Raw genomic sequence first — 19618 nt, forward strand, 5'->3', positions numbered from 1 at the left:
TAAAATGGTGAAACAGGCAGTAGGTCGAGCGAGGCACAAACAGGCTATCATAGACTCGGCAGAATCAAAGACGAGAAACAGGAAATCAGGGATCAGGAAACCAAACAAGGAAATAAGGCTCAGTAACGTGTCAGCAACGCAACCCAATACTTTGCAAAGTAAGTGTGTTTTCACAGTTTTTATATAGGTGCGCTGACTGGGCCTTAATCCTGTGCAGGTGTGAGTCGTTTACGGTGCGCGCACGAGAGTCCGCTTGGCACACGCGCTGTCCGGAGTGTGCCCGAGAGTCTATCTGATGCACGCACCAAGCCACGCAGGTGTGACACTCTTGTACGAAATTAGTACAAAATTAATGTAGATATAAATATCTCATCTCATTATCTGTAGCCGCTTTATCCTGTTCTACAGGGTCGCAGGCAAGCTGGAGCCTATCCCAGCTGACTACAGGTGAAAGGCGGGGTACACCCTGGACAAGTCGCCAGGTCATCACAGGGCTGACACACACGGACACGGGGAGAACATGCAAACTCCGCACAGAAAGGCCTTCGCTGGCCACGGGGCTCGAACCCGGACCTTCTTGCTGTGAGGCGACAGCGCTAACCACTACACCACCGTGCCAGCCCATATATATATATATATATATAATTATTAAAGGTTTTTTTATTTTTATTATTAAATTTTTTAATATTAAGGTTTGACTATTGTATTTTAAGTTTTGACGACTGTATTTTGATTTTTTTTAAATAAAACATTTGACTAAGACTCCACAATTTTTTTTATTTATATAAAAGTTTTTTATTTTTATTATTATTTTTTTATATTAAGTTTTGACTATTGTATTTTATGTTTTGATGAATGTATTTTAATTTTTTTTAAATAAAACTAAGATTTTAAATGTATTTGATTAAGTAAGACTCCACAATTTTTTTCTGTTGTTGATTATTTAAACCATTTAAGTGTATATAACTTGAAATGTTAAATTTTAACTATTGTACATTTAAGTTGACTATACTTGAACAAATTAATTTTCTCTACTGTCAATTACTTAAACCATTTAAGGCAATCACTTGACACAAATGGTTTAAGTACAATCAACTTATCCAGGTTTACAGTGTTAACCACCAATTAACATCATAGAGTCCAGACTTATTTGTATTGAAGGAAGTTCATTGGGAAATTGATGGATTAATAAGTGAAAGAAGATGATTAGAGGTCCAGTCATCACTATCGTCTTCACTATCATCTGCTCCACTGAGGCCAGGCAGGATCTCCTGGACATTCAGTAGCCCTGGAGTTTACTTCACTTGTAGCCATGATTGCTGAGGCTTCATCAGAACAGATGAATACAATACAATTGATTGATTTTATATGACTATTCAAGCATATAATTTAAATATTTAAAAATGGCAAGCACAAATTGCAAGCAGAGGTGATTTCCAGTGCTATAATTTAAAGAAATTTAAATCGCAGCAGAGCATAATGGTAATAATAACAATGATGATGCACAACAGTTTCACACTGGTTGATGGAAAAAAATCATATGAACTCAGAAACTCATTAAATGAAAATAGGGCTCTCATTTTGTTCTTTTAAAGGCATTACTGTGTCATATCTTCTACAAACAAAATCAGATATCAGATGAAATTGAAAAGTGAAAGGAACCGTCCACCCTGAAACATTAAATATGATGATACACGCCGATATTATAATATAGTGATAGTGATTCTCGTGCTAACATGTTGGTTGGTGCTGTATTTTAATGTTTTCGTTGAGAAGTTAGCAGTTGTGTGCCACGCCAACATCACAGACTAGCTCATTGCTAGCTCAGGTACAATGTCGTTTATTCGAAGAAAAAAAAATTCAGTGGTCTCAAACCTAACAATCAGTGCCAGAGAAACCTGAAAGGATCTAAACCTAGAGCTCGACAGACTAAAGGTCTCAGCATACAGGGTAATGTGGGGAAAACAACCTTTGCAATGATTGCATAAAACCCAAACCACCTTCTCACATTCTCTGCGGGTTTGTATTAGCCATTACATACAAGCGCTACATACAGCAGGTGGTGCTGTTAAAATTTCACGACATACAGGAAGATCCTTTGCTCAAAGTCATTCATCTGACTTGGGTAATTCATAGCTCATGTTGAAAAATATGTCACTCATTTGCTTTGTTCATTCATGAAATATCCCTTCACACGTCATATCTTCACGCAACTGTGTAGTATCCTAGACAGACGTGCAGCTTGTGAACAGGCAAGGCAGGCAACTGCTTGGGGCCCCCTGGCCCAGGGGCCTCCGAGAGTCGGGGCCGGAGGGCTTATTTATTTTGTTTTTTATTGTTCTTTACCATTGTATTTCACATTTGGAATTAAAAAACTTTGGTTTCGTACATTTTTCGTTGGTGTCAGATTATTTATAACATATTGGTGATGAACACTGGTCAGAAGGGCCCCCTGGAAATTTTTGCTTGGGGCCACAATAGACTCTAGAATCGCCTCTGATCCTAGACACACACACACACACACATACACATACAAACACACTTTCATTCATTCATTCATTCATTCATTCATTCATTCTATCCACATTCACTGGATATGAGCAATCGCGTGCTCTGATTGGCTACTCTACTACGAGGCTATCAGCTCATATACCGTGAGTAGAGAAAAACAAAATGGCGGAGTGTGTTGCTGAACCAACCAAGAACGAAATAAAAACTCTACTTGAAAACAAAACCCCAAAAAATACAAAAAAGCAACAAAATATGGAATAAAAGTATTTGGTGGTAAGAACGTATCTTTTTTATTTTTCAAGAATTATTATTATTGCATTTTTCACAAATTGTTACTGGCATTTCGCCGGTTTGCTTACATTCTAAGCGAAATGATTTTGTTGGACGTTTTGTATAAAGTTTTTATTTATTGAATTTGCAAAAAAAAAAAGAAAAGAAAAATGCTCTGTTTCTCAAAATCCAGTGAATGTGGATAGAATAAAATGGTTATTCCACTCAATCTCATTGTACATGGCTTATAGCCGACTCGGTGCTACGGCTATCAGCTCATATACGACTCGATTTCATGGAATAACTGTTTTAGAAGATATTACATGGTTGCGTGAAGATATGAAGTTTATCTTCGCGTGCTGAACATATTCATGAGTGAATGACGTGAACAAGTGAAATATCTTTCAACATGAGGAGATAAACTTAATATTTTTACACCACCATGTAATGTTCTTTATATTATATGGACACATCCACCAAAAAAAGAAAGTTAATTTAAAGAATTTTAATTTTGAACCGATTCGCCATTTGCGTCTAGTCAGCAGAAAAACACTGGGAGTGACATCATCAGAGTAAAATATCAGGAAATATGTCACTCAGAGGGGGGCGGCACGGTGGTGTAGTGGTTAGCGCTGTCACCTCACAGCAAGAAGGTCCGGGTTCGAGCCCCGTGGCCGGCGAGGGCCTTTCTGTGTGGAGTTTGCATGTTCTCCCCGTGTCCACGTGGGTTTCCTCCGGGTGCTCTGGTTTCCCCCACAGTCCAAAGACATGCAGGTTAGGTTAACTGGTGACTCTAAATTGAGCGTAGGTGTGAATGTGAGTGTGAATGGTTGTCTGTGTCTATGTGTCAGCCCTGTGATGACCTGGCGACTTGTCCAGGGTGTACCCCGCCTTTCGCCCGTAGTCAGCTGGGATAGGCTCCAGCTTGCCTGCGACCCTGTAGAACAGGATAAAGCGGCTACAGATAATGGATGAATGGATGTCACTCAGATCTGCAATGCATTTCATCTGTAAAATGTGACTTTTCACCAGTGTGTGATTTTCTTTTTATGATATAGACACATTTGCAAGCAAAAAGTACCTAAATTTATCCAAACAATTCATCGATTTCCTCACAAGTGACATATCAAGATTTATGTCACAGTTTTGGTGCTCCGTGTCCCAGATGTAGCTCGTATGAAAAATACGAGTGACGTATTTCCCAGTAAAACACTCGTGTCCATATAATGTGTGTATATATAATAACAAGGCTGTTATAGGCTATCCACAGGGAGATAAACAATTAAACAATTTGCCAGCCTTTTTTTCCCCTCTATTTCTGTTTCCGGTTGAGAGTACGCTGTGCGCATTTTGGCTGCCGCTTCTCACTGGAGCTTTTTATTTTATTTTCTCTTTTGTTTTTCTTTTTTGTGTTTGTATAGTTTAATATTTGTTTTTGTTTGAGTGTTTTTGTCCACCGGTTGTGGTGTAGCCAGTTTTGGGCATCAGTTCCCTCCAGGCCTTGGTTCACCGTGTGGGTGATGCCTGTGCTCCTAGCTATGGACTGCAGTGAGCTTGTTGCTCATTTTAACATCGTGGTTGTCCAGCGCTCTGTGCAGCAGTGCTTTAGTGTTTGGCGTGGTGTTCCGAGCGATGTTGCTTGGTGACATCGTGGCGGCTGTGCAGGCAGTTTGGGACATACAGTATCAGCGCTCTGCGTGGCGGTGTGTCTGTGCTTGCTTTGTGGATCCATGGCGCGGTGTTCCAAGTGATGTTGCCCGGCAGCGTCACGGCGGCTGTGCTGGCGGTGTGGGACTTGTTTTCAGGCGCCTTTAGGTGGGACTGTGGCTGCTACACCATTGGAATGACATCCTGACCTTTATTTGCTCGACTTTTTTTTCCCCTATAATTGTAAAGCGACCTTGGGTTTTGAGAAAGGCGCAATATAAATTGAAATTATTATTATTATTATTATTATTATTATTATTATTAAGGGCGTAGCTAGGATTTTTCAAAGGTGGAGTCACACGCTGACTGGCAGCCTGAGTGCATTATGTAACAAAAAATAATTACCATTGCTAGTTTTAGGTAGCTTAGAAACCGGCTCTTCCATTATTGCTGTATTCTTCATGTTGTGTTCTAGAAACGGCACTAAAACTTAGCTTCGAAGCCACAAAATGCAACTTTGATGGAAAAAAATATATAATAAATTGCTTACCTGTCTTCATGTCAAAAGGAGGAAAGTTTCGCTTGTTTTGACACGGCGAATTATTAACACAAGAGGAAATACCCGTAATTCGCAACTAAAAAGACTGCAGCTACACTGGCAGCTTGACCATGCTTTCTAGTGCGATCGTGTTGCGCTTGCACAGAACTGGGTTTTCATGCCTAAACCACAGGAAGTCCATACAAGGTTATAGAAACCCTAATGAGGCTGAGGTGACAATCTAGTTTTTTTTTAAATGTTAGAAAAATTACAGTGGGCACTTTTCTAATATTCTTATGCGGCTATTGAAAAAATGCATGGTCCGACAAAGGGGGGGGGGTCACGGGCACACCAGGACCACCCCCCCAGCTACGCCCCTGATTATTATTATGGACAGTTTACGTTGTAAAGGTGTGTGTAAAATAGGTGCGGAATGTTTAAAAGTGTTTCTGGTCCATTAGGCCAGCTTCTCAGGCCATGATGGAGTGGAGACGCTTGTCAGAGGCCAGACACTGAAACAGTTAATGGTTGGAATGGTGAATGTTCTTAATGATCAGGGGCGTAGCTGGGGGAGGGGGTGTCCTGGGGTGCCCATGACCCCCCCTTTATCGGACCATAAATTTTTTTCAATAGTTGCATAAGAATATTAGAAAAGTGCCCACTGTAATTTTTTTTTAAAACTACATTGTCACCTAGGGCGGCACGGTGGTGTAGTGGTTAGCGCTGTCGCCTCACAGCAAGAAGGTCCTGGGTTCGAGCCCCGGGGCCGGCGAGGGCCTTTCTGTGTGGAGTTTGCATGTTCTCCCCGTGTCCGCGTGGGTTTCCTCCGGGTGCTCCGGTTTCCCCCACAGTCCAAAGACATGCAGGTTAGGTTAACTGGTGACTCTAAATTGACCGTAGGTGTGAATGTGAGTGTGAATGGTTGTCTGTGTCTATGTGTCAGCCCTGTGATGACCTGGCGACTTGTCCAGGGTGTACCCCGCCTTTCGCCCGTAGTCAGCTGGGATAGGCTCCAGCTTGCCTGCGACCCTGTAGAAGGATAAAGCGGCTAGAGATAATGAGATGAGATGCGACATTGTCACCTCAGCCTCATTAGGGTTTCTATAACCTTGACTTCCTGTGGTTTGGGCGCAAAAACCCAGTTTGTCAGAGTGTGTGCGGGACAGGCGGATGTAAGTGCAGACATGTTAAATAATACACAGTGCGATATGAGCATAAAGTGTGTGAAACGCACACAACAAACAAACAGTCCGAAACAGCAGGCAAAGTCGTAATCAAGGAAACAGGCAGGAGGTCAATCGAGGTGCGGACAGGATATCAGAGGCAAAACTATACAAGATCAAGGGACGAGAAACAGGGACAGGAAACAAGGCTCTGTAAGGCACACTAGACACGGCATAATACTTCACATCGTCCTTGCATGGGTGCAGTACTTAAATAGCCCAAACATAGTTCATTGATTTGATTAAAGATAGGTGTTCTTTGTTAACGGTACGCATGCCGGAGCTCGCACGTGTCTTCAGGTGCACGAGCCAAGGCGCGCAGGACTGACAGTTCTGCGCAAGCACAACACGATCGCACTAGAAAACATGGTCAAGCTGCCAGTGTAGCTGCAGTCTTTAAGCGAAACTTTCCTCCTTCTTTTGACATGAAGACAGGTAAGCAATTATTATATTTTTTACCATCAAAGTTGCATTTTATGGTTTCGAAGCTAAGTTTTAGTGCCGTTTCTAGAACACAACATCAAGAATACAGCAATAATGGAAGAGTCGGTTTCTAAGCTACCTAAAACTAGCAATGGTAATTATTTTTTGTTACATAATGCACTCAGAGTGTGAATGGTTGTCTGTGTCTATGTGTCAGCCCTGTGATGACCTGGCGACTTGTCCAGGGTGTACCCCGCCTTTTGCCCGTAGTCAGCTGGGATAGGCTCCAGCTTGCCTGCGACCCTGTAGAAGGATAAAGCGGCTAGAGATAATGAGATGAGATGAGATGAGATGAGATGAGATGAGATAATGCACTCAGGCTGCCAGTCAGCGTGTGACCCCCACCTTTGAAAAATCCTACGGTAGCTACGCGCCTGATGATCTGGTTTGCCCTGGACCTGCACAGCCCTGTGTTGATGTCTTGGATGCAGGGCAGTGCTGTCTGGTGATCCACTCAGCGATGCGGATCACTCTGTGAAGACAGCATAGGCTTTAGGCATATTTCTAAAAAGCTTGTAATCATATTTACATTCCATCATTGTTGAGATCAATCCTTAGCACTGTCCAAGGAAGGAATAGTTTTTGGGTGGCACGGTGGTGTAGTGGTTAGCGCTGTCGCCTCACAGCAAGAAGGTTCTGGGTTCGAACCCAGTGGCTGGCGAGGGCCTTTCTGTGCGGAGTTTGCATGTTCCCCCCGTGTCTGCGTGGGTTTCCTCCGGGTGCTCCGGTTTCCCCCACAGTCCAAAGACATGCAGGTTAGGTTAACTGGTGGCTCTAAATTGACCGTAGGTGTGAATGGTTGTCTGTGTCTATGTGTGTTCACTGCTTCAGATGGGTTCAATGCAGAGAGGAAATTTCACAAGTGTGTGATGAATAAAATTGTGCTTTCTTTCTTTCAAAAGAATACATTATTAACACGGCCAGCACGGTGGCGTAGTGGTTAGCGCTGTCGCCTCACAGCAAGAAGGTCCGGGTTCGAGCCCCGTGGCCGGCGAGGGCCTTTCTGTGCGGAGTTTGCATGTTCTCCCCGTGTCCGCGTGGGTTTCCTCCGGGTGCTCCGGTTTCCCCCACAGTCCAAAGACATGCAGGTTAGGTTAACTGGTGACTCTAAATTGACCGTAGGTGTGAATGGTTGTCTATGTGTGTTCACTGCTTCAGATGGGTTCAATGCAGAGAGGAAATTTCACAAGTGTGTGATGAATAAAATTGTGCTTTCTTTCTTTCAAAAGAATACATTATTAACACCCATGGAAGAGCTCTAGCTCCCCCTTGTGATGAACCCTGTCCACATTGATTGCTGTTTGCACTCTAGTCCAGCAGGTGGCGGTAACTCAGCTCTCCAGTCTCCAATAGAGGAGAGAAGAAGAAGTGACGGTATTTACATTACTGTAGCAGCTCCAGCGTGATCACAAACCGCCGCCTCCCAGGAGCATGAAGTCATAGGTCGCGGATTCGGTTCCAGCAAATATCTACAGCACTCAGTAATATCCGAATTTCTATAATCCGGATTGTTTGCTCATGTTATGCGTCATCGTTAATATTCTGTAGCTGGTTTTGTTTGGTGGCGGTAGTTAGTTCGGAGGAAATGTCGAAAGCCGGGGCTGAGGCTGATCCCGGGTCAGTGGTCTCGGATCCGCAGCACTCCCAGAAGCTCTTGAGGTCCCTGCGCTCTTTCAGAGAGGACGGGAGTTTCCAGGACGCTGTCTTGGTCCTGGAAGGGGAAGAAATCCCTGTGCAGAAAAATATCCTGGCAGCTGCGAGTCCATATATCAGGTACTGAAACTTTGGACATTTCTCAGAAAACATCATCCCGAGCTTGGCTCCATGAGCAGATCCCAGAACAGTGAGCCCCCTGTCGCTGCTGTACTGCAGGCGCTGTTCAGTGGCTTTGGGTTTGTTTTTCCTTGCTGTGCAACACTGCAGTTCGTTTATTACGTGGCCTTAGTCATGCTTCTGAAACATGCTGGAACAGCAACAGGGTGTGTCACACACAGCACTGCACCTCACAGCACCTCCTGCTGCTCTCACATCACTTTCACACCTTCCTTTGAATATGGAAGATTTCTTCAACATGGTGGAGATTTTGAGAGAAGCCAAGTCTTGATTATGCACTGCTTCTGAAAGGTGAACTTTTACACCCAAGTTACAACCTTGCCCGCACGAGATGATAAACACGGGCAGCTTGCCCGCACGAGAGGTGGCTTGCCCACACGAGATGATAAACACAGGCGGCTTGCCCGCACAAGATGATAAGCACGGGCAGCTTGCCCGCACGAGATGATAAACACGGGTGGCTTGCCCGCACGAGATGATAAGCACGGGTGGCTTGCCCGCAGGAGGGGTGGCTTGCCCGCACGAGATGATAAACACGGGTGGCTTGCCCGCACGAGATGATAAGCACGGGTGGCTTGCCCGCAGGAGGGGTGGCTTGCCCGCACGAGATGATAAACACGGGCGGCTTGCCTGCACAAGAGGTGGCTTGCCCACACGAGATGATAAACACAGGCGGCTTGCCCGCACAAGATGATAAGCATGGGTGGCTTGCCCGCACGAGAGGCGGCTTGCCCACACGAGATAAGCGCGGGCGGCTTGCCCGCATGAGATAATAAGCACGGGTGGCTTGCCCGCACAAGATGATAAGCACGGGTGGCTTGCCCACACGAGATGATAAACACGGGCGGCTTGCCCGCACGAGAGGTGGCTTGCCCACACGAGATGATAAACACGGGCGGCTTGCCCGCACGAGAGGTGGCTTGCCCACACGAGATGATAAACACAGGCGGCTTGCCCGCACAAGATGATAAGCATGGGTGGCTTGCCCGCACGAGAGGCGGCTTGCCCACACGAGATGATAAGCGCGGGCGGCTTGCCCGCACAAGATGATAAGCATGGGTGGCTTGCCCGCACGAGAGGCGGCTTGCCCACACGAGATGATAAGCGCGGGCGGCTTGCCCGCACGAGATAATAAGCACGGGTGGCTTGCCCGCATGAGATCATATAAACGGGTGGCTTGCCCACACGAGATGATGAGCACAGGTGGTTTGCCCGCACGAGAGGCGGCTTGCCGGCACAAGATGATAAGCACGGGCGGCTTGCCCGCACGAGATGATAAACATGGGTGGCTTGCCCGCATGAGAGGTGGCTTGCCCGCACGAGATAAGCACGGGTGGCTTGCCCACAGGAGAGGTGGTTTGGCCACACGAGATGATAAACACAGGCGGCTTGCCCGCACAAGATGATAAGCACAGGCGGCTTGCCCGCACAAGATGATAAGCACGGGCAGCTTGCCCGCACGAGATGATAAACACGGGTGGCTTGCCCGCACGAGATGATAAGCACGGGTGGCTTGCCCGCAGGAGGGGTGGCTTGCCCGCACGAGATGATAAACACGGGTGGCTTGCCCGCACGAGATGATAAGCACGGGTGGCTTGCCCGCAGGAGGGGTGGCTTGCCCGCACGAGATGATAAACACGGGCGGCTTGCCCGCACAAGAGGTGGCTTGCCCACACGAGATGATAAACACAGGCGGCTTGCCCACACAAGATGATAAGCATGGGTGGCTTGCCCGCACGAGAGGCGGCTTGCCCACACGAGATAAGCGCGGGCGGCTTGCCCGCATGAGATAATAAGCACGGGTGGCTTGCCCGCACAAGATGATAAGCACGGGTGGCTTGCCCACACGAGATGATAAACACGGGCGGCTTGCCCGCACGAGAGGTGGCTTGCCCACACGAGATGATAAACACGGGCGGCTTGCCCGCACGAGAGGTGGCTTGCCCACACGAGATGATAAACACAGGCGGCTTGCCCGCACAAGATGATAAGCATGGGTGGCTTGCCCGCACGAGAGGCGGCTTGCCCACACGAGATGATAAGCGCGGGCGGCTTGCCCGCACGAGATAATAAGCACGGGTGGCTTGCCCGCATGAGATCATATAAACGGGTGGCTTGCCCACACGAGATGATGAGCACAGGTGGTTTGCCCGCACGAGAGGCGGCTTGCCGGCACGAGATGATAAGCACGGGCGGCTTGCCCGCACGAGATGATAAACATGGGTGGCTTGCCCGCATGAGAGGTGGCTTGCCCGCACGAGATAAGCATGGGTGGCTTGCCCACACGAGAGGTGGTTTGGCCACACGAGATGATAAGCACAGGTGGTTTGCCCGCACGAGAGGTGGCTTGCCCGCACGAGATGATAAACACGGGCGGCTTGCCCGCACGAGATGATAAGCACGGGTGGCTTGCCCGCACGAGAGGTGGCTTGCCCGCACGAGATGATAAGCACGGGTGGCTTGCCCGCACGAGATGATAAACACGGGCGGCTTGCCCACACGAGAGGTGGTTTGGCCACACGAGATGATAAGCACAGGTGGTTTGCCCGCACGAGAGGTGGCTTGCCCGCACGAGATGATTAGCATGGGCGGCTTGCCCACACGAGATGCTAAACACAGGCGGCTTGCCCGCACGAGAGGTGGCTTGATCACACGAGATGATAAGCACAGGTGGTTTGCCCGCACGAGAGGTGGCTTGCCCGCACGAGATGATAAGCACGGGCGGCTTGCCCCCACGAGATGATAAGCACGGGCGGCTTGCCCACACGAGATGCTAAACACAGGTGGTTTGCCTGCACGAGAGGTGGCTTGCCCGCACGAGATGATAAGCACGGGCGGCTTGCCTGCACGAGATGATAAGCACGGGCGGCTTGCCCGCAGGAAATGATAAGCACAGGTGGCTTGCCCGCACGAGAGGCTGCTTGCCCGCACGAGATGATAAGCACGGGCGGCTTGCCCGCACGAGATGATAAGCACGGGCGGCTTGCCCGCACGAGATGATAAGCACGGGCGGCTTGCCCGCACGAGATGATAAGCACGGGCGGCTTGCCCGCACGAGATGATAAGCACGGGCGGCTTGCCCGCACGAGATGATAAGCACGGGCGGCTTGCCCGCACGAGATGATAAGCACGGGCGGCTTGCCCGCAGGAAATGATAAGCACAGGTGGCTTGCCCGCACAAGATGATAAGCACAGGTGGTTTGCCCGCACGAGAGGCGGCTTGCCCGCATGAGATGATAAGCACGGGCGGCTTGCCCGCACGAGAGGCGGCTTGCCCGCATGAGATGATAAGCACGGGCGGCTTGCCCGCACGAGATGATAAGCACGGGCAGCTTGCCCGCACGAGATGATAAGCACGGGCGGCTTGCCCGCAAGTGATGATAAGCACGGGCGGCTTGCCCGTATGAGATAAAGAAGAAGAAACCTTTATTCGTCACATGCACACTTCAAGCACAGTGAAATTCATCCTCTGCATTTAATCCATCTGAAGCAGTGAACACACACACACACACACCCAGAGCAGTGGGCAGCCACACCAGAGCGCCCGGAGAGCAGTCAGGGGTTCGGTACCTTGCTCAAGGGCACCTCAGCCCAAGGCCGCCCCATGTCAACCTAACCTGCATGTCTTTGGACTGTAGGGGAAACCGGAGCACCCGGAGGAAACCCACACAGACACAGGGAGAACATGCAAACTCCACACAGAAAGGCCCTCGCCGGCCACGGGGCTCGAACCCGGACCTTCTTGCTGTGAGGCGACAGCGCTAACCACTACATCACCGTGCCACCCACCAGGTGGCTTGCCTGCACGAGATAAACACGGGTGGCTTGCCCGCACGAGACTGGTACAGTGACTTGCTCGCGTGAGATTTTTTTTAAAAATCACCTTTTGGGACTTTAGAGGCTCTGTACAATTATGAACACAGAAGAAAAGGTTTTTCTATACAAGATGATCATGCACTTGTGCCCCAACCAACATAAAACCACTCCAACTGGTGGAAAGGTAGCTTTTATTTATTATTCGTTGGGGTTTGGCTTGATGCATAATAGCTGCGATTATAACAATAGGGGGAAAAAGGTTGCCTAGCCCTGCTGGGAGAAGTTTGAACACAGCCCACTGTTTACTGGCTGTAACTTTTAAATGGTAGGTCTGGGATAGGTGTGTCAGTTCGGGGTGGAGAGAAACACTTTTAGGCTGCTGGAGTCTCCAGGAGCAGGGTTTGTTATATATTTATATCTGGTAAAGACTATTCACATTCCCATCCTGCATTTTACGTACTCGTAGCCTTCAAGGAAAACCTGTTTTTCCACCTAATGTCTACATCCTTTTACTCAGAATTTGCTTATAACAGAAGTGTTAGGGCAGTTGTTTATGGAATCAATTTTGTGCCAAAATGTTCATACAATACTTTTGAAATATCAAACAAAAACGACAAATCAAAATACAAAAAAACAAAAAAAAGTCAATTTTTTTAGACTGGCAAACAAATTATTTGTGTAATCGTGCAAAATATCAGTCTGTTCCTCTGCAGAAACCTTTTATTTTTGTTCCGCGTCTTTCTCAGTTTTGTTTGGCGTAATTTATTTTGGTTGCGATTCCAGCTTTCTCGTTTGCGCTCCCTGACTTTTTGCTTGCAGATTTGGCACAAACTTCACGTGTGGGCGGGCTGTCCAGGAATGCATTCCCATTGGCTAACTTGTGTTTGACTGACAGCTACGCTCAGCCATTCCCTACTCGGATTCTGGCGGACTGTTTGACGAGTGACCGATCCATTGACGGTAAACAAGGATCGAGTGGACTTCAGTGGCGACTATGATATTGAATTAATTCAACAAAGTGTAAGTGCGGGACAGATGTGTTGTATGTGTTGCAGTAGTGCACATTATGCAGGTGTTTCATGGCAAGTCAAATGTTAGCCTTCGCTCCACTACCCAATATAATAGCTGTCTTGCTAACGTTAAACACGCCTGCATAATGTGCACTACTGCAACACATACAGCACATTTGTCCCGTACTTACACTTTGTTGAATTAATTCAATATCATAGTCGCCACTGAAGTCCACTCGATCCTTGTTTACCGTCAATGGATCGGTCACTCGTCAAACAGTCCGCCAGAATCCGAGTAGGGAATGGCTGAGCGGAGCTGTCAGTCAAACACAAGTTAGCCAATGGGAATGCATTCCTGGACAGCCCACCCACACGTCAAGTTTGTGCCAAAACTGCAAGCAAAAAGTCAGGGAGCGCAAACGAGAAAGCTGGAATCGCAACCAAAATAAATTACGTCAAACAAAACTGAGAAAGACGCGGAACAAAAATAAAAGGTTTCTGAAGAGGAATAGACTGATATTTTGCACGATTACACGAATAATTTGTTTGCCAGTCTAAAAAAAATTGACTTTTTTTTGTTTTTTTGTATTTTGATTTGTCGTTTTTGTTTGATATTTCAAAAGTATTGTATGAACATTTTGGCACAAAATTGATTCCATAGTTGTTGAATTTCACTGGAAAATGTTTCAAATACATCGAATATAAAAGTGTGCAGTTGTAGGAAAATAATCAACAACAGGGTCATGAGATTCTATTACCAGCTCAAAGTTGATCTGTTTTCAGAAAAATGCCATTTCTAAAAGTGCTTTATTCCTTTTATACCACAGAAATGTGCCGATTAGTTTTCATTTATTAAAGGTGATCTACCCTTTTTCCACAAGTTGACACGGTTCCCTGACGTCTTAAAGTGCCATTCCACCATTGGATGTATTCTTTGGCATAAAATACAATATATTTTATGACAACATGACTAGACAGAGAAATCTTTTAGCTTCAAAATGATATATCAAACATAATTTTTTGACAACGACAAGTATATTAATTTTGCGACCAAAGTCATCTACCCTTTTAATTTCCGCGCGGTAGTGAAACGTGATGTCATCGGCAGGTTCCCCTTCTTGTGTACCACATGTCGGTCTATTTTTAGACCAGGAAACCCCCAAAGTGAGAGAGTCATTTCTCCTCGTATATGGGGGCCAAAAAAATTGCGAAAAATTGAGTTAATCTTTCAGTTAGCTAGATTTATTGGTATTAGCTAGATTTATTGGTATTATTTTTATCGTGTTCTATCCGCCATTGCTGATAATATGTGCCACGTCACACGTCACGTGGTACACAAGAAGGGGAACCTGCCGATGACATCACGCGCGGAAATTAAAAGGGTAGGTGACTTTGGTCGCAAAATTAATATACTTGTCGTTGTCAAAAAATTATGTTTGATATATCATTTTGAAGCTAAAAGATTTCTCTATCTAGTGATACCATTTATATATGTTGTCAAAATATATTGTATTTTATGCCAAAGAATACATCCAATGGTGGAATGGCACTTTAATCAAATGTCTGTGACATGCTTTGGTCAAAATACCACAAGGATAAAGCGCCACAGCTCCCTTCTCCCCCTGTCTAAACAGCCCTGTTCAGAATGGCTGATTTGAGAGCCTGTTCCTTTAAATGATAATTAGCCACTGCTCACCCCACCCCCCTCCCACCAGTCTACTGCTGGGTTTCAGTCATGTGACTTTTTTCTTAGCGGTTTTACCGGAAGTGAAATAGCTGGTGGTCTAAACGGCTGCCGTAGTGCAAACAACTAGCGATAACTTATCAGAGTACGCTCGTAATCTAGAAGCCCCTGCTGGCGTTAGATATATTCAGAAGATTGCTATGTGCAATGGAATCGACCCCTACAGTCTGGGAAAGAAGGATTTGTCATACGATCTCGAAAACTACCCTTCAGTCGAGTTCCCCGACATCTCGAACTATCTGGTGTTGCACCGCAAAACAGATGAAAGCGTGGAAGAGTATGGAGGCTTACAACCTTTTTTGTATGTGGCTGGGTAAAGGACCTCGGGATCAAGTCGCTGCCGAATGAATCCTGTATTGTTTTTGCCCGTGTAAGTACGTTCGTTTTTATTTAGTTATTTATTTAAGCTTTTCGTTTGCGTCTTTACAAACGAAGCGCTGCAAGTTGAAGAGTAAACAAACAACAGTTCGCTTGATTCTCACTTGTGTTGGCTCTTATCTCTCAGCTAAGGCCAAGTTTACATTAGACCGTATCTGTCTCGTTTTCTTCGCGGATGCACTGTCCGTTTACATTAAAACGCCTGGAAACGCCGGGAAACGGGAATCCGCCAGCGTCCACGTATTCAATCTAGATCGTGTCTGGTCCGGTGCTGTGTAAACATTGAGAATACACAGATACGCTGTGCTGAGCTCTAGCTGGCGTCGTCATTGGACAACGTCACTGTGACATCCACCTTCCTGATTCGCTGGCGTTGGTCATGTGACGCGACTGCTGAAAAACGGCGCGGACTTCCGCCTTGTATCACCTTTCATTAAAGAGTATAAAAGTATGAAAATACTGCAAATACTGATGCAAATACTGCCCATTGTGTAGTTATGATTGTCTTTAGGCTTGCCATCCTTCCACTTGCAAGTGGTAAGTGATATGCGCTGGGATCACACACACAGCGGCTCAGTCCCGAATCACTGCTCGTGCGCTTCACTCACGCGCTCTGTGAGCTGCGCAGGGCCGGAGTGCGCACCCTCCAGAGGGCACTCGCTGTTCAGGGCGGAGTGATTTGGAGCGCAGGATGCCTGCGGAGCCGAGCGTATCCGTGTATTGGCGTTGCTGTGTGCACGCGAATCGTGTATTGGCGTTGCTGTGTGCACACTAATCATTTTAAAAACGTTAATCTGATGATCCGCTGATACGGTCTAATGTAAACCCCACCTAAATCATTCACAAAGATAATCAGAAACCCCTTTAAAGACCTGGATCTTAGTTAAACAGGACGGAGAAGTGATCACGGCGCATTGTAACTGTGTGGCTGGGGAAGAATTTTGTCGCGACCTTCATGCATATGGACTGAGTGAGGAGTAAACAAAGAAACAGAGCCTAATCTCGGGCGCGTAATACGTAATAATATGCGTTTTTTTATCTGTCTGTCGCACATCCACTTTTTGGGCATGAGAGTGATATCGCGTATCTATTCATTTTGTCGCGCGTTTATAACACTACGTTCAGACTGCAACCTGAAACGACCCATATCCGATTTGTTGTGAAATCCGATTTTTTTGTTAGGCCGTTCACATTACCAATTATATGCGACTTGTATGCGATCTCCAATATGAACGGAAAACGACCCAAAAGTGTCCCGCATGCGCAAATTGACACGTAATAAGCACATCTACGTAATACGTAAACAAAAAAAAAGCGCACCCTTCATGTTTAATGATTGTTTGTTTGTTTAATTATCTGGTTAAAGTGTGAGGTCTCGTGTGTGTTTTTGTTTCTGAACTGAAATGAAAACGTGTAGCCTGGTAACGAGGGTTGACTCCTAAATGTGTCTCTAATTTCTATATAAGTGCACTACATGTTACTAGGAAGTAATGGATTTTTAAACTCTATATAGTGCACTCGAGCTTCAGTAGGCAGTCATTTGGGATACGGCCGCTGTATTACCAAACTCTTAATTCAGGCTTAATAATTTGCACATATTTATTTCGTCATATTAATAAACTTTTTCCACATTTTTATAAATATTTATTTAGATTGTTTATAGCCAGCTGAATTCTGCAACTTCTCTCAGCGCTGGCTCAAGGTGCAGAAACACCAGTGCAGTTTGCTATGGAGATGAGGCGAGACCTGGCGATGTGGTTTTTGTGGCGGCGGCGGAACTCACACAATAATCTGATTAATGTGGGCAGCAGACTAATGAGACCGAAGGTGTCAAATTACTGGAAATTTCCAGAACAATCTTGTAATACAGGATGGTTTAAGTTATAAATCAGTTATAGAAACTGTTTTATTTAATCAGGCTAACAGATCAACATCCAGGTCCCTACCAAATCCACCATTAGCTTGATCAATTCTATAAAAGTCTATTTAAATTCTGAAAACTGTACAAATGTTGTTGTTTTCCACCAAAGAGGCGGGATTAGCCAACGCAGAATAGTGACGTTTGTCTCTTGTTGATGACGTGTAGGTCGCATGAATGCGACCTGTCCGGTCAGACTGCAGTCGCATGTGAAAATATCGGATATGCATCGGATTTAGGACCACATATCCAAGCGGCCTGGGTCGCATGTGAAAAAATCGGATCTGTGTCGTTCAGATTGTCAATAACAAATCGGATACAGGTCGCATATGGGCAAAAAAATCAGATATGGGTTGTTTCAGGGTGCAGTCTGAACGTAGTCTAAAGGCCAATTTATGCTGACAACCCAGTCCTCGCAGATAGCGTCGCAGACAGTGTCTGCGTAGCCCCCCCACCTTCGCAGACGCTCTGCGTGCACCTCCCAAAAATTGTGACCACCGCAGAAGCCTCGCAGACAGCGCCGCAGACAAGAGGGCTCTGATTGGTCCACTCTACATCCGCTGTACACGCACTTCCGCTTCACTACTTTCCCGGTTTGTTTTGTTTTCACGACCGGGATTTTTAAAAACACGAGCGAAGATGGAGCAGCATGAAGAGCGGTTGATTGAGGAAGTACGTACATCTATACGACTCCAGTTCTAGTCATTATAAAAAAAAAGTTCTAGTCATTATAAGTAACCGGAGGATAAACACTCCACTAACCACACCCACCAACTACTCCTAACGACTTCGCGCCCCCTTGCGTTGTGCCGGTGAATAACATCGCGCACGCCTATTATCCCCGCTCAACAATAAATTACAACTGTCTGCGAAAAGCTATCTGTGAAAGCCTTGTCGCACAAGCATGCAGAGGCCTTAAGTAGAGAGCGTGTAGTCGCGTTTTACTGAATCTCGTGCGTATCAGTTTGTCAGCACCCGCTAGCAAGCACTGCGGTAAATATAGCGTTGTTTACACACCAATCGGAAAATATCGGAAAGGACCGAAGTATTCCGAATGGTTTATTTAGCGGGTAAAACAGTTTTGTGAACCATTATATCATTGGTCACTGAACCGGAAGGCAGTGTATCTCAACCAATCGTGTGAAGTGTTTTAAAAATACCCAAAAGCACATGGCATATCGTTCTGTCTCATCCAAACACAACAATGTCAAAACGCGTGGTCACGTTGAAAAACCTTTGGACGAAAAAAGGAAACAAAACGAAGACACAGAAGTGACGGATTCTAATCCAGCCGACATTACACAACCCGATACAAGATATTATGAAATAGATTTAATCTGTTCTTGTGTAATGGTAGGTACTGTAACATTACTGCAAATAATAAGAGATTATCATGATAATATGCTGTTTAGGAAGTCTGAATTTTGGGATTATCTCTAGTCATCTATGTCAAAAACTAGTTTAAAGATAAGTTCTACATGAATTCTAGTTGATTTTTTTTGTTTGGGAGTAATTTGTTTCATTCAGTTTAGTATTATGTTATTAATCATATTCAAATAGTAAAGGTGCTTAGTTGATATATAAGACATATATAAGTTTGTGTACAAATATGATCTTAGAGTAATTATATGACAGTGTGAAGACGTACTAAGTCATTTGATTCTGATTGATAATGGTTTTTGAAGTTTGAATTTGATATTATTTTCCTAATGCCAATATACAATTAGTTTGATAATGTTTGGTATTATGTAAGTTTTATTTAAAAATATTATGAACTATATTTAATCTGTTCTTGTGTAATTGTAGGTACTGTAAGATTGTAAATGATAGAGATTATATACTTTTTAGGAAGTCTGAATTTTGAGATTATCTCCAGTCATTTATGTCAAAATCTAGTTTAAACATAGGTAGATTGTTTAATGTTTTTCACTTTCATGAAAGGTGGTCTGAGCAAAACAAATATGATAGCATTTTTAAATATTTGATAGTGATTTTATTTTATTCAGAAAGTCAGATTTTTCATCTTATTATTAATTAATAGTGGCAAGACTACATGGATTTTAGACTTAACTATATCAAATGTGGGCGTCGTGGCTCAGGTGGATAAGGCGCCATACCATAAATCCGGTGACCTGGGTTCGATTCCGACCCGAGGTCATTTCCCGATCCCTCCCCGTCTCTATCTCCCGCTCATTTCCTGTCTCTACACTGTCCTATCCAATAATAAAGGTGAAAAAAGCCCAAAAA

General features: G+C 45.4%; 1 protein-coding gene across 2 annotated transcripts in view; it reads left to right on the top strand.

The window, feature by feature from the left end:
* The first annotated feature begins 8034 nt into the window (after positions 1-8034).
* gan (gigaxonin) overlaps positions 8035-19618 on the top strand; it is a 97181-nt gene continuing 85597 nt past the window's right edge. The window contains exon 1 of one of the 2 annotated variants that reach the window (XM_060923643.1): positions 8035-8445. In XM_060923643.1, coding sequence (XP_060779626.1) covers positions 8258-8445 — 188 coding nt within the window. In that variant the 5' untranslated portion in view covers positions 8035-8257. Of the gene's footprint in view, positions 8446-11573; positions 12506-19618 lie in introns of those variants that run through there. The other variant, XM_060923644.1, reaches the window with a different exon arrangement.

This window comes from Neoarius graeffei, chromosome 6 (assembly GCF_027579695.1).
Source record: "Neoarius graeffei isolate fNeoGra1 chromosome 6, fNeoGra1.pri, whole genome shotgun sequence".
In the NCBI taxonomy this organism is placed as follows: Eukaryota; Metazoa; Chordata; class Actinopteri; order Siluriformes; family Ariidae; genus Neoarius; species Neoarius graeffei.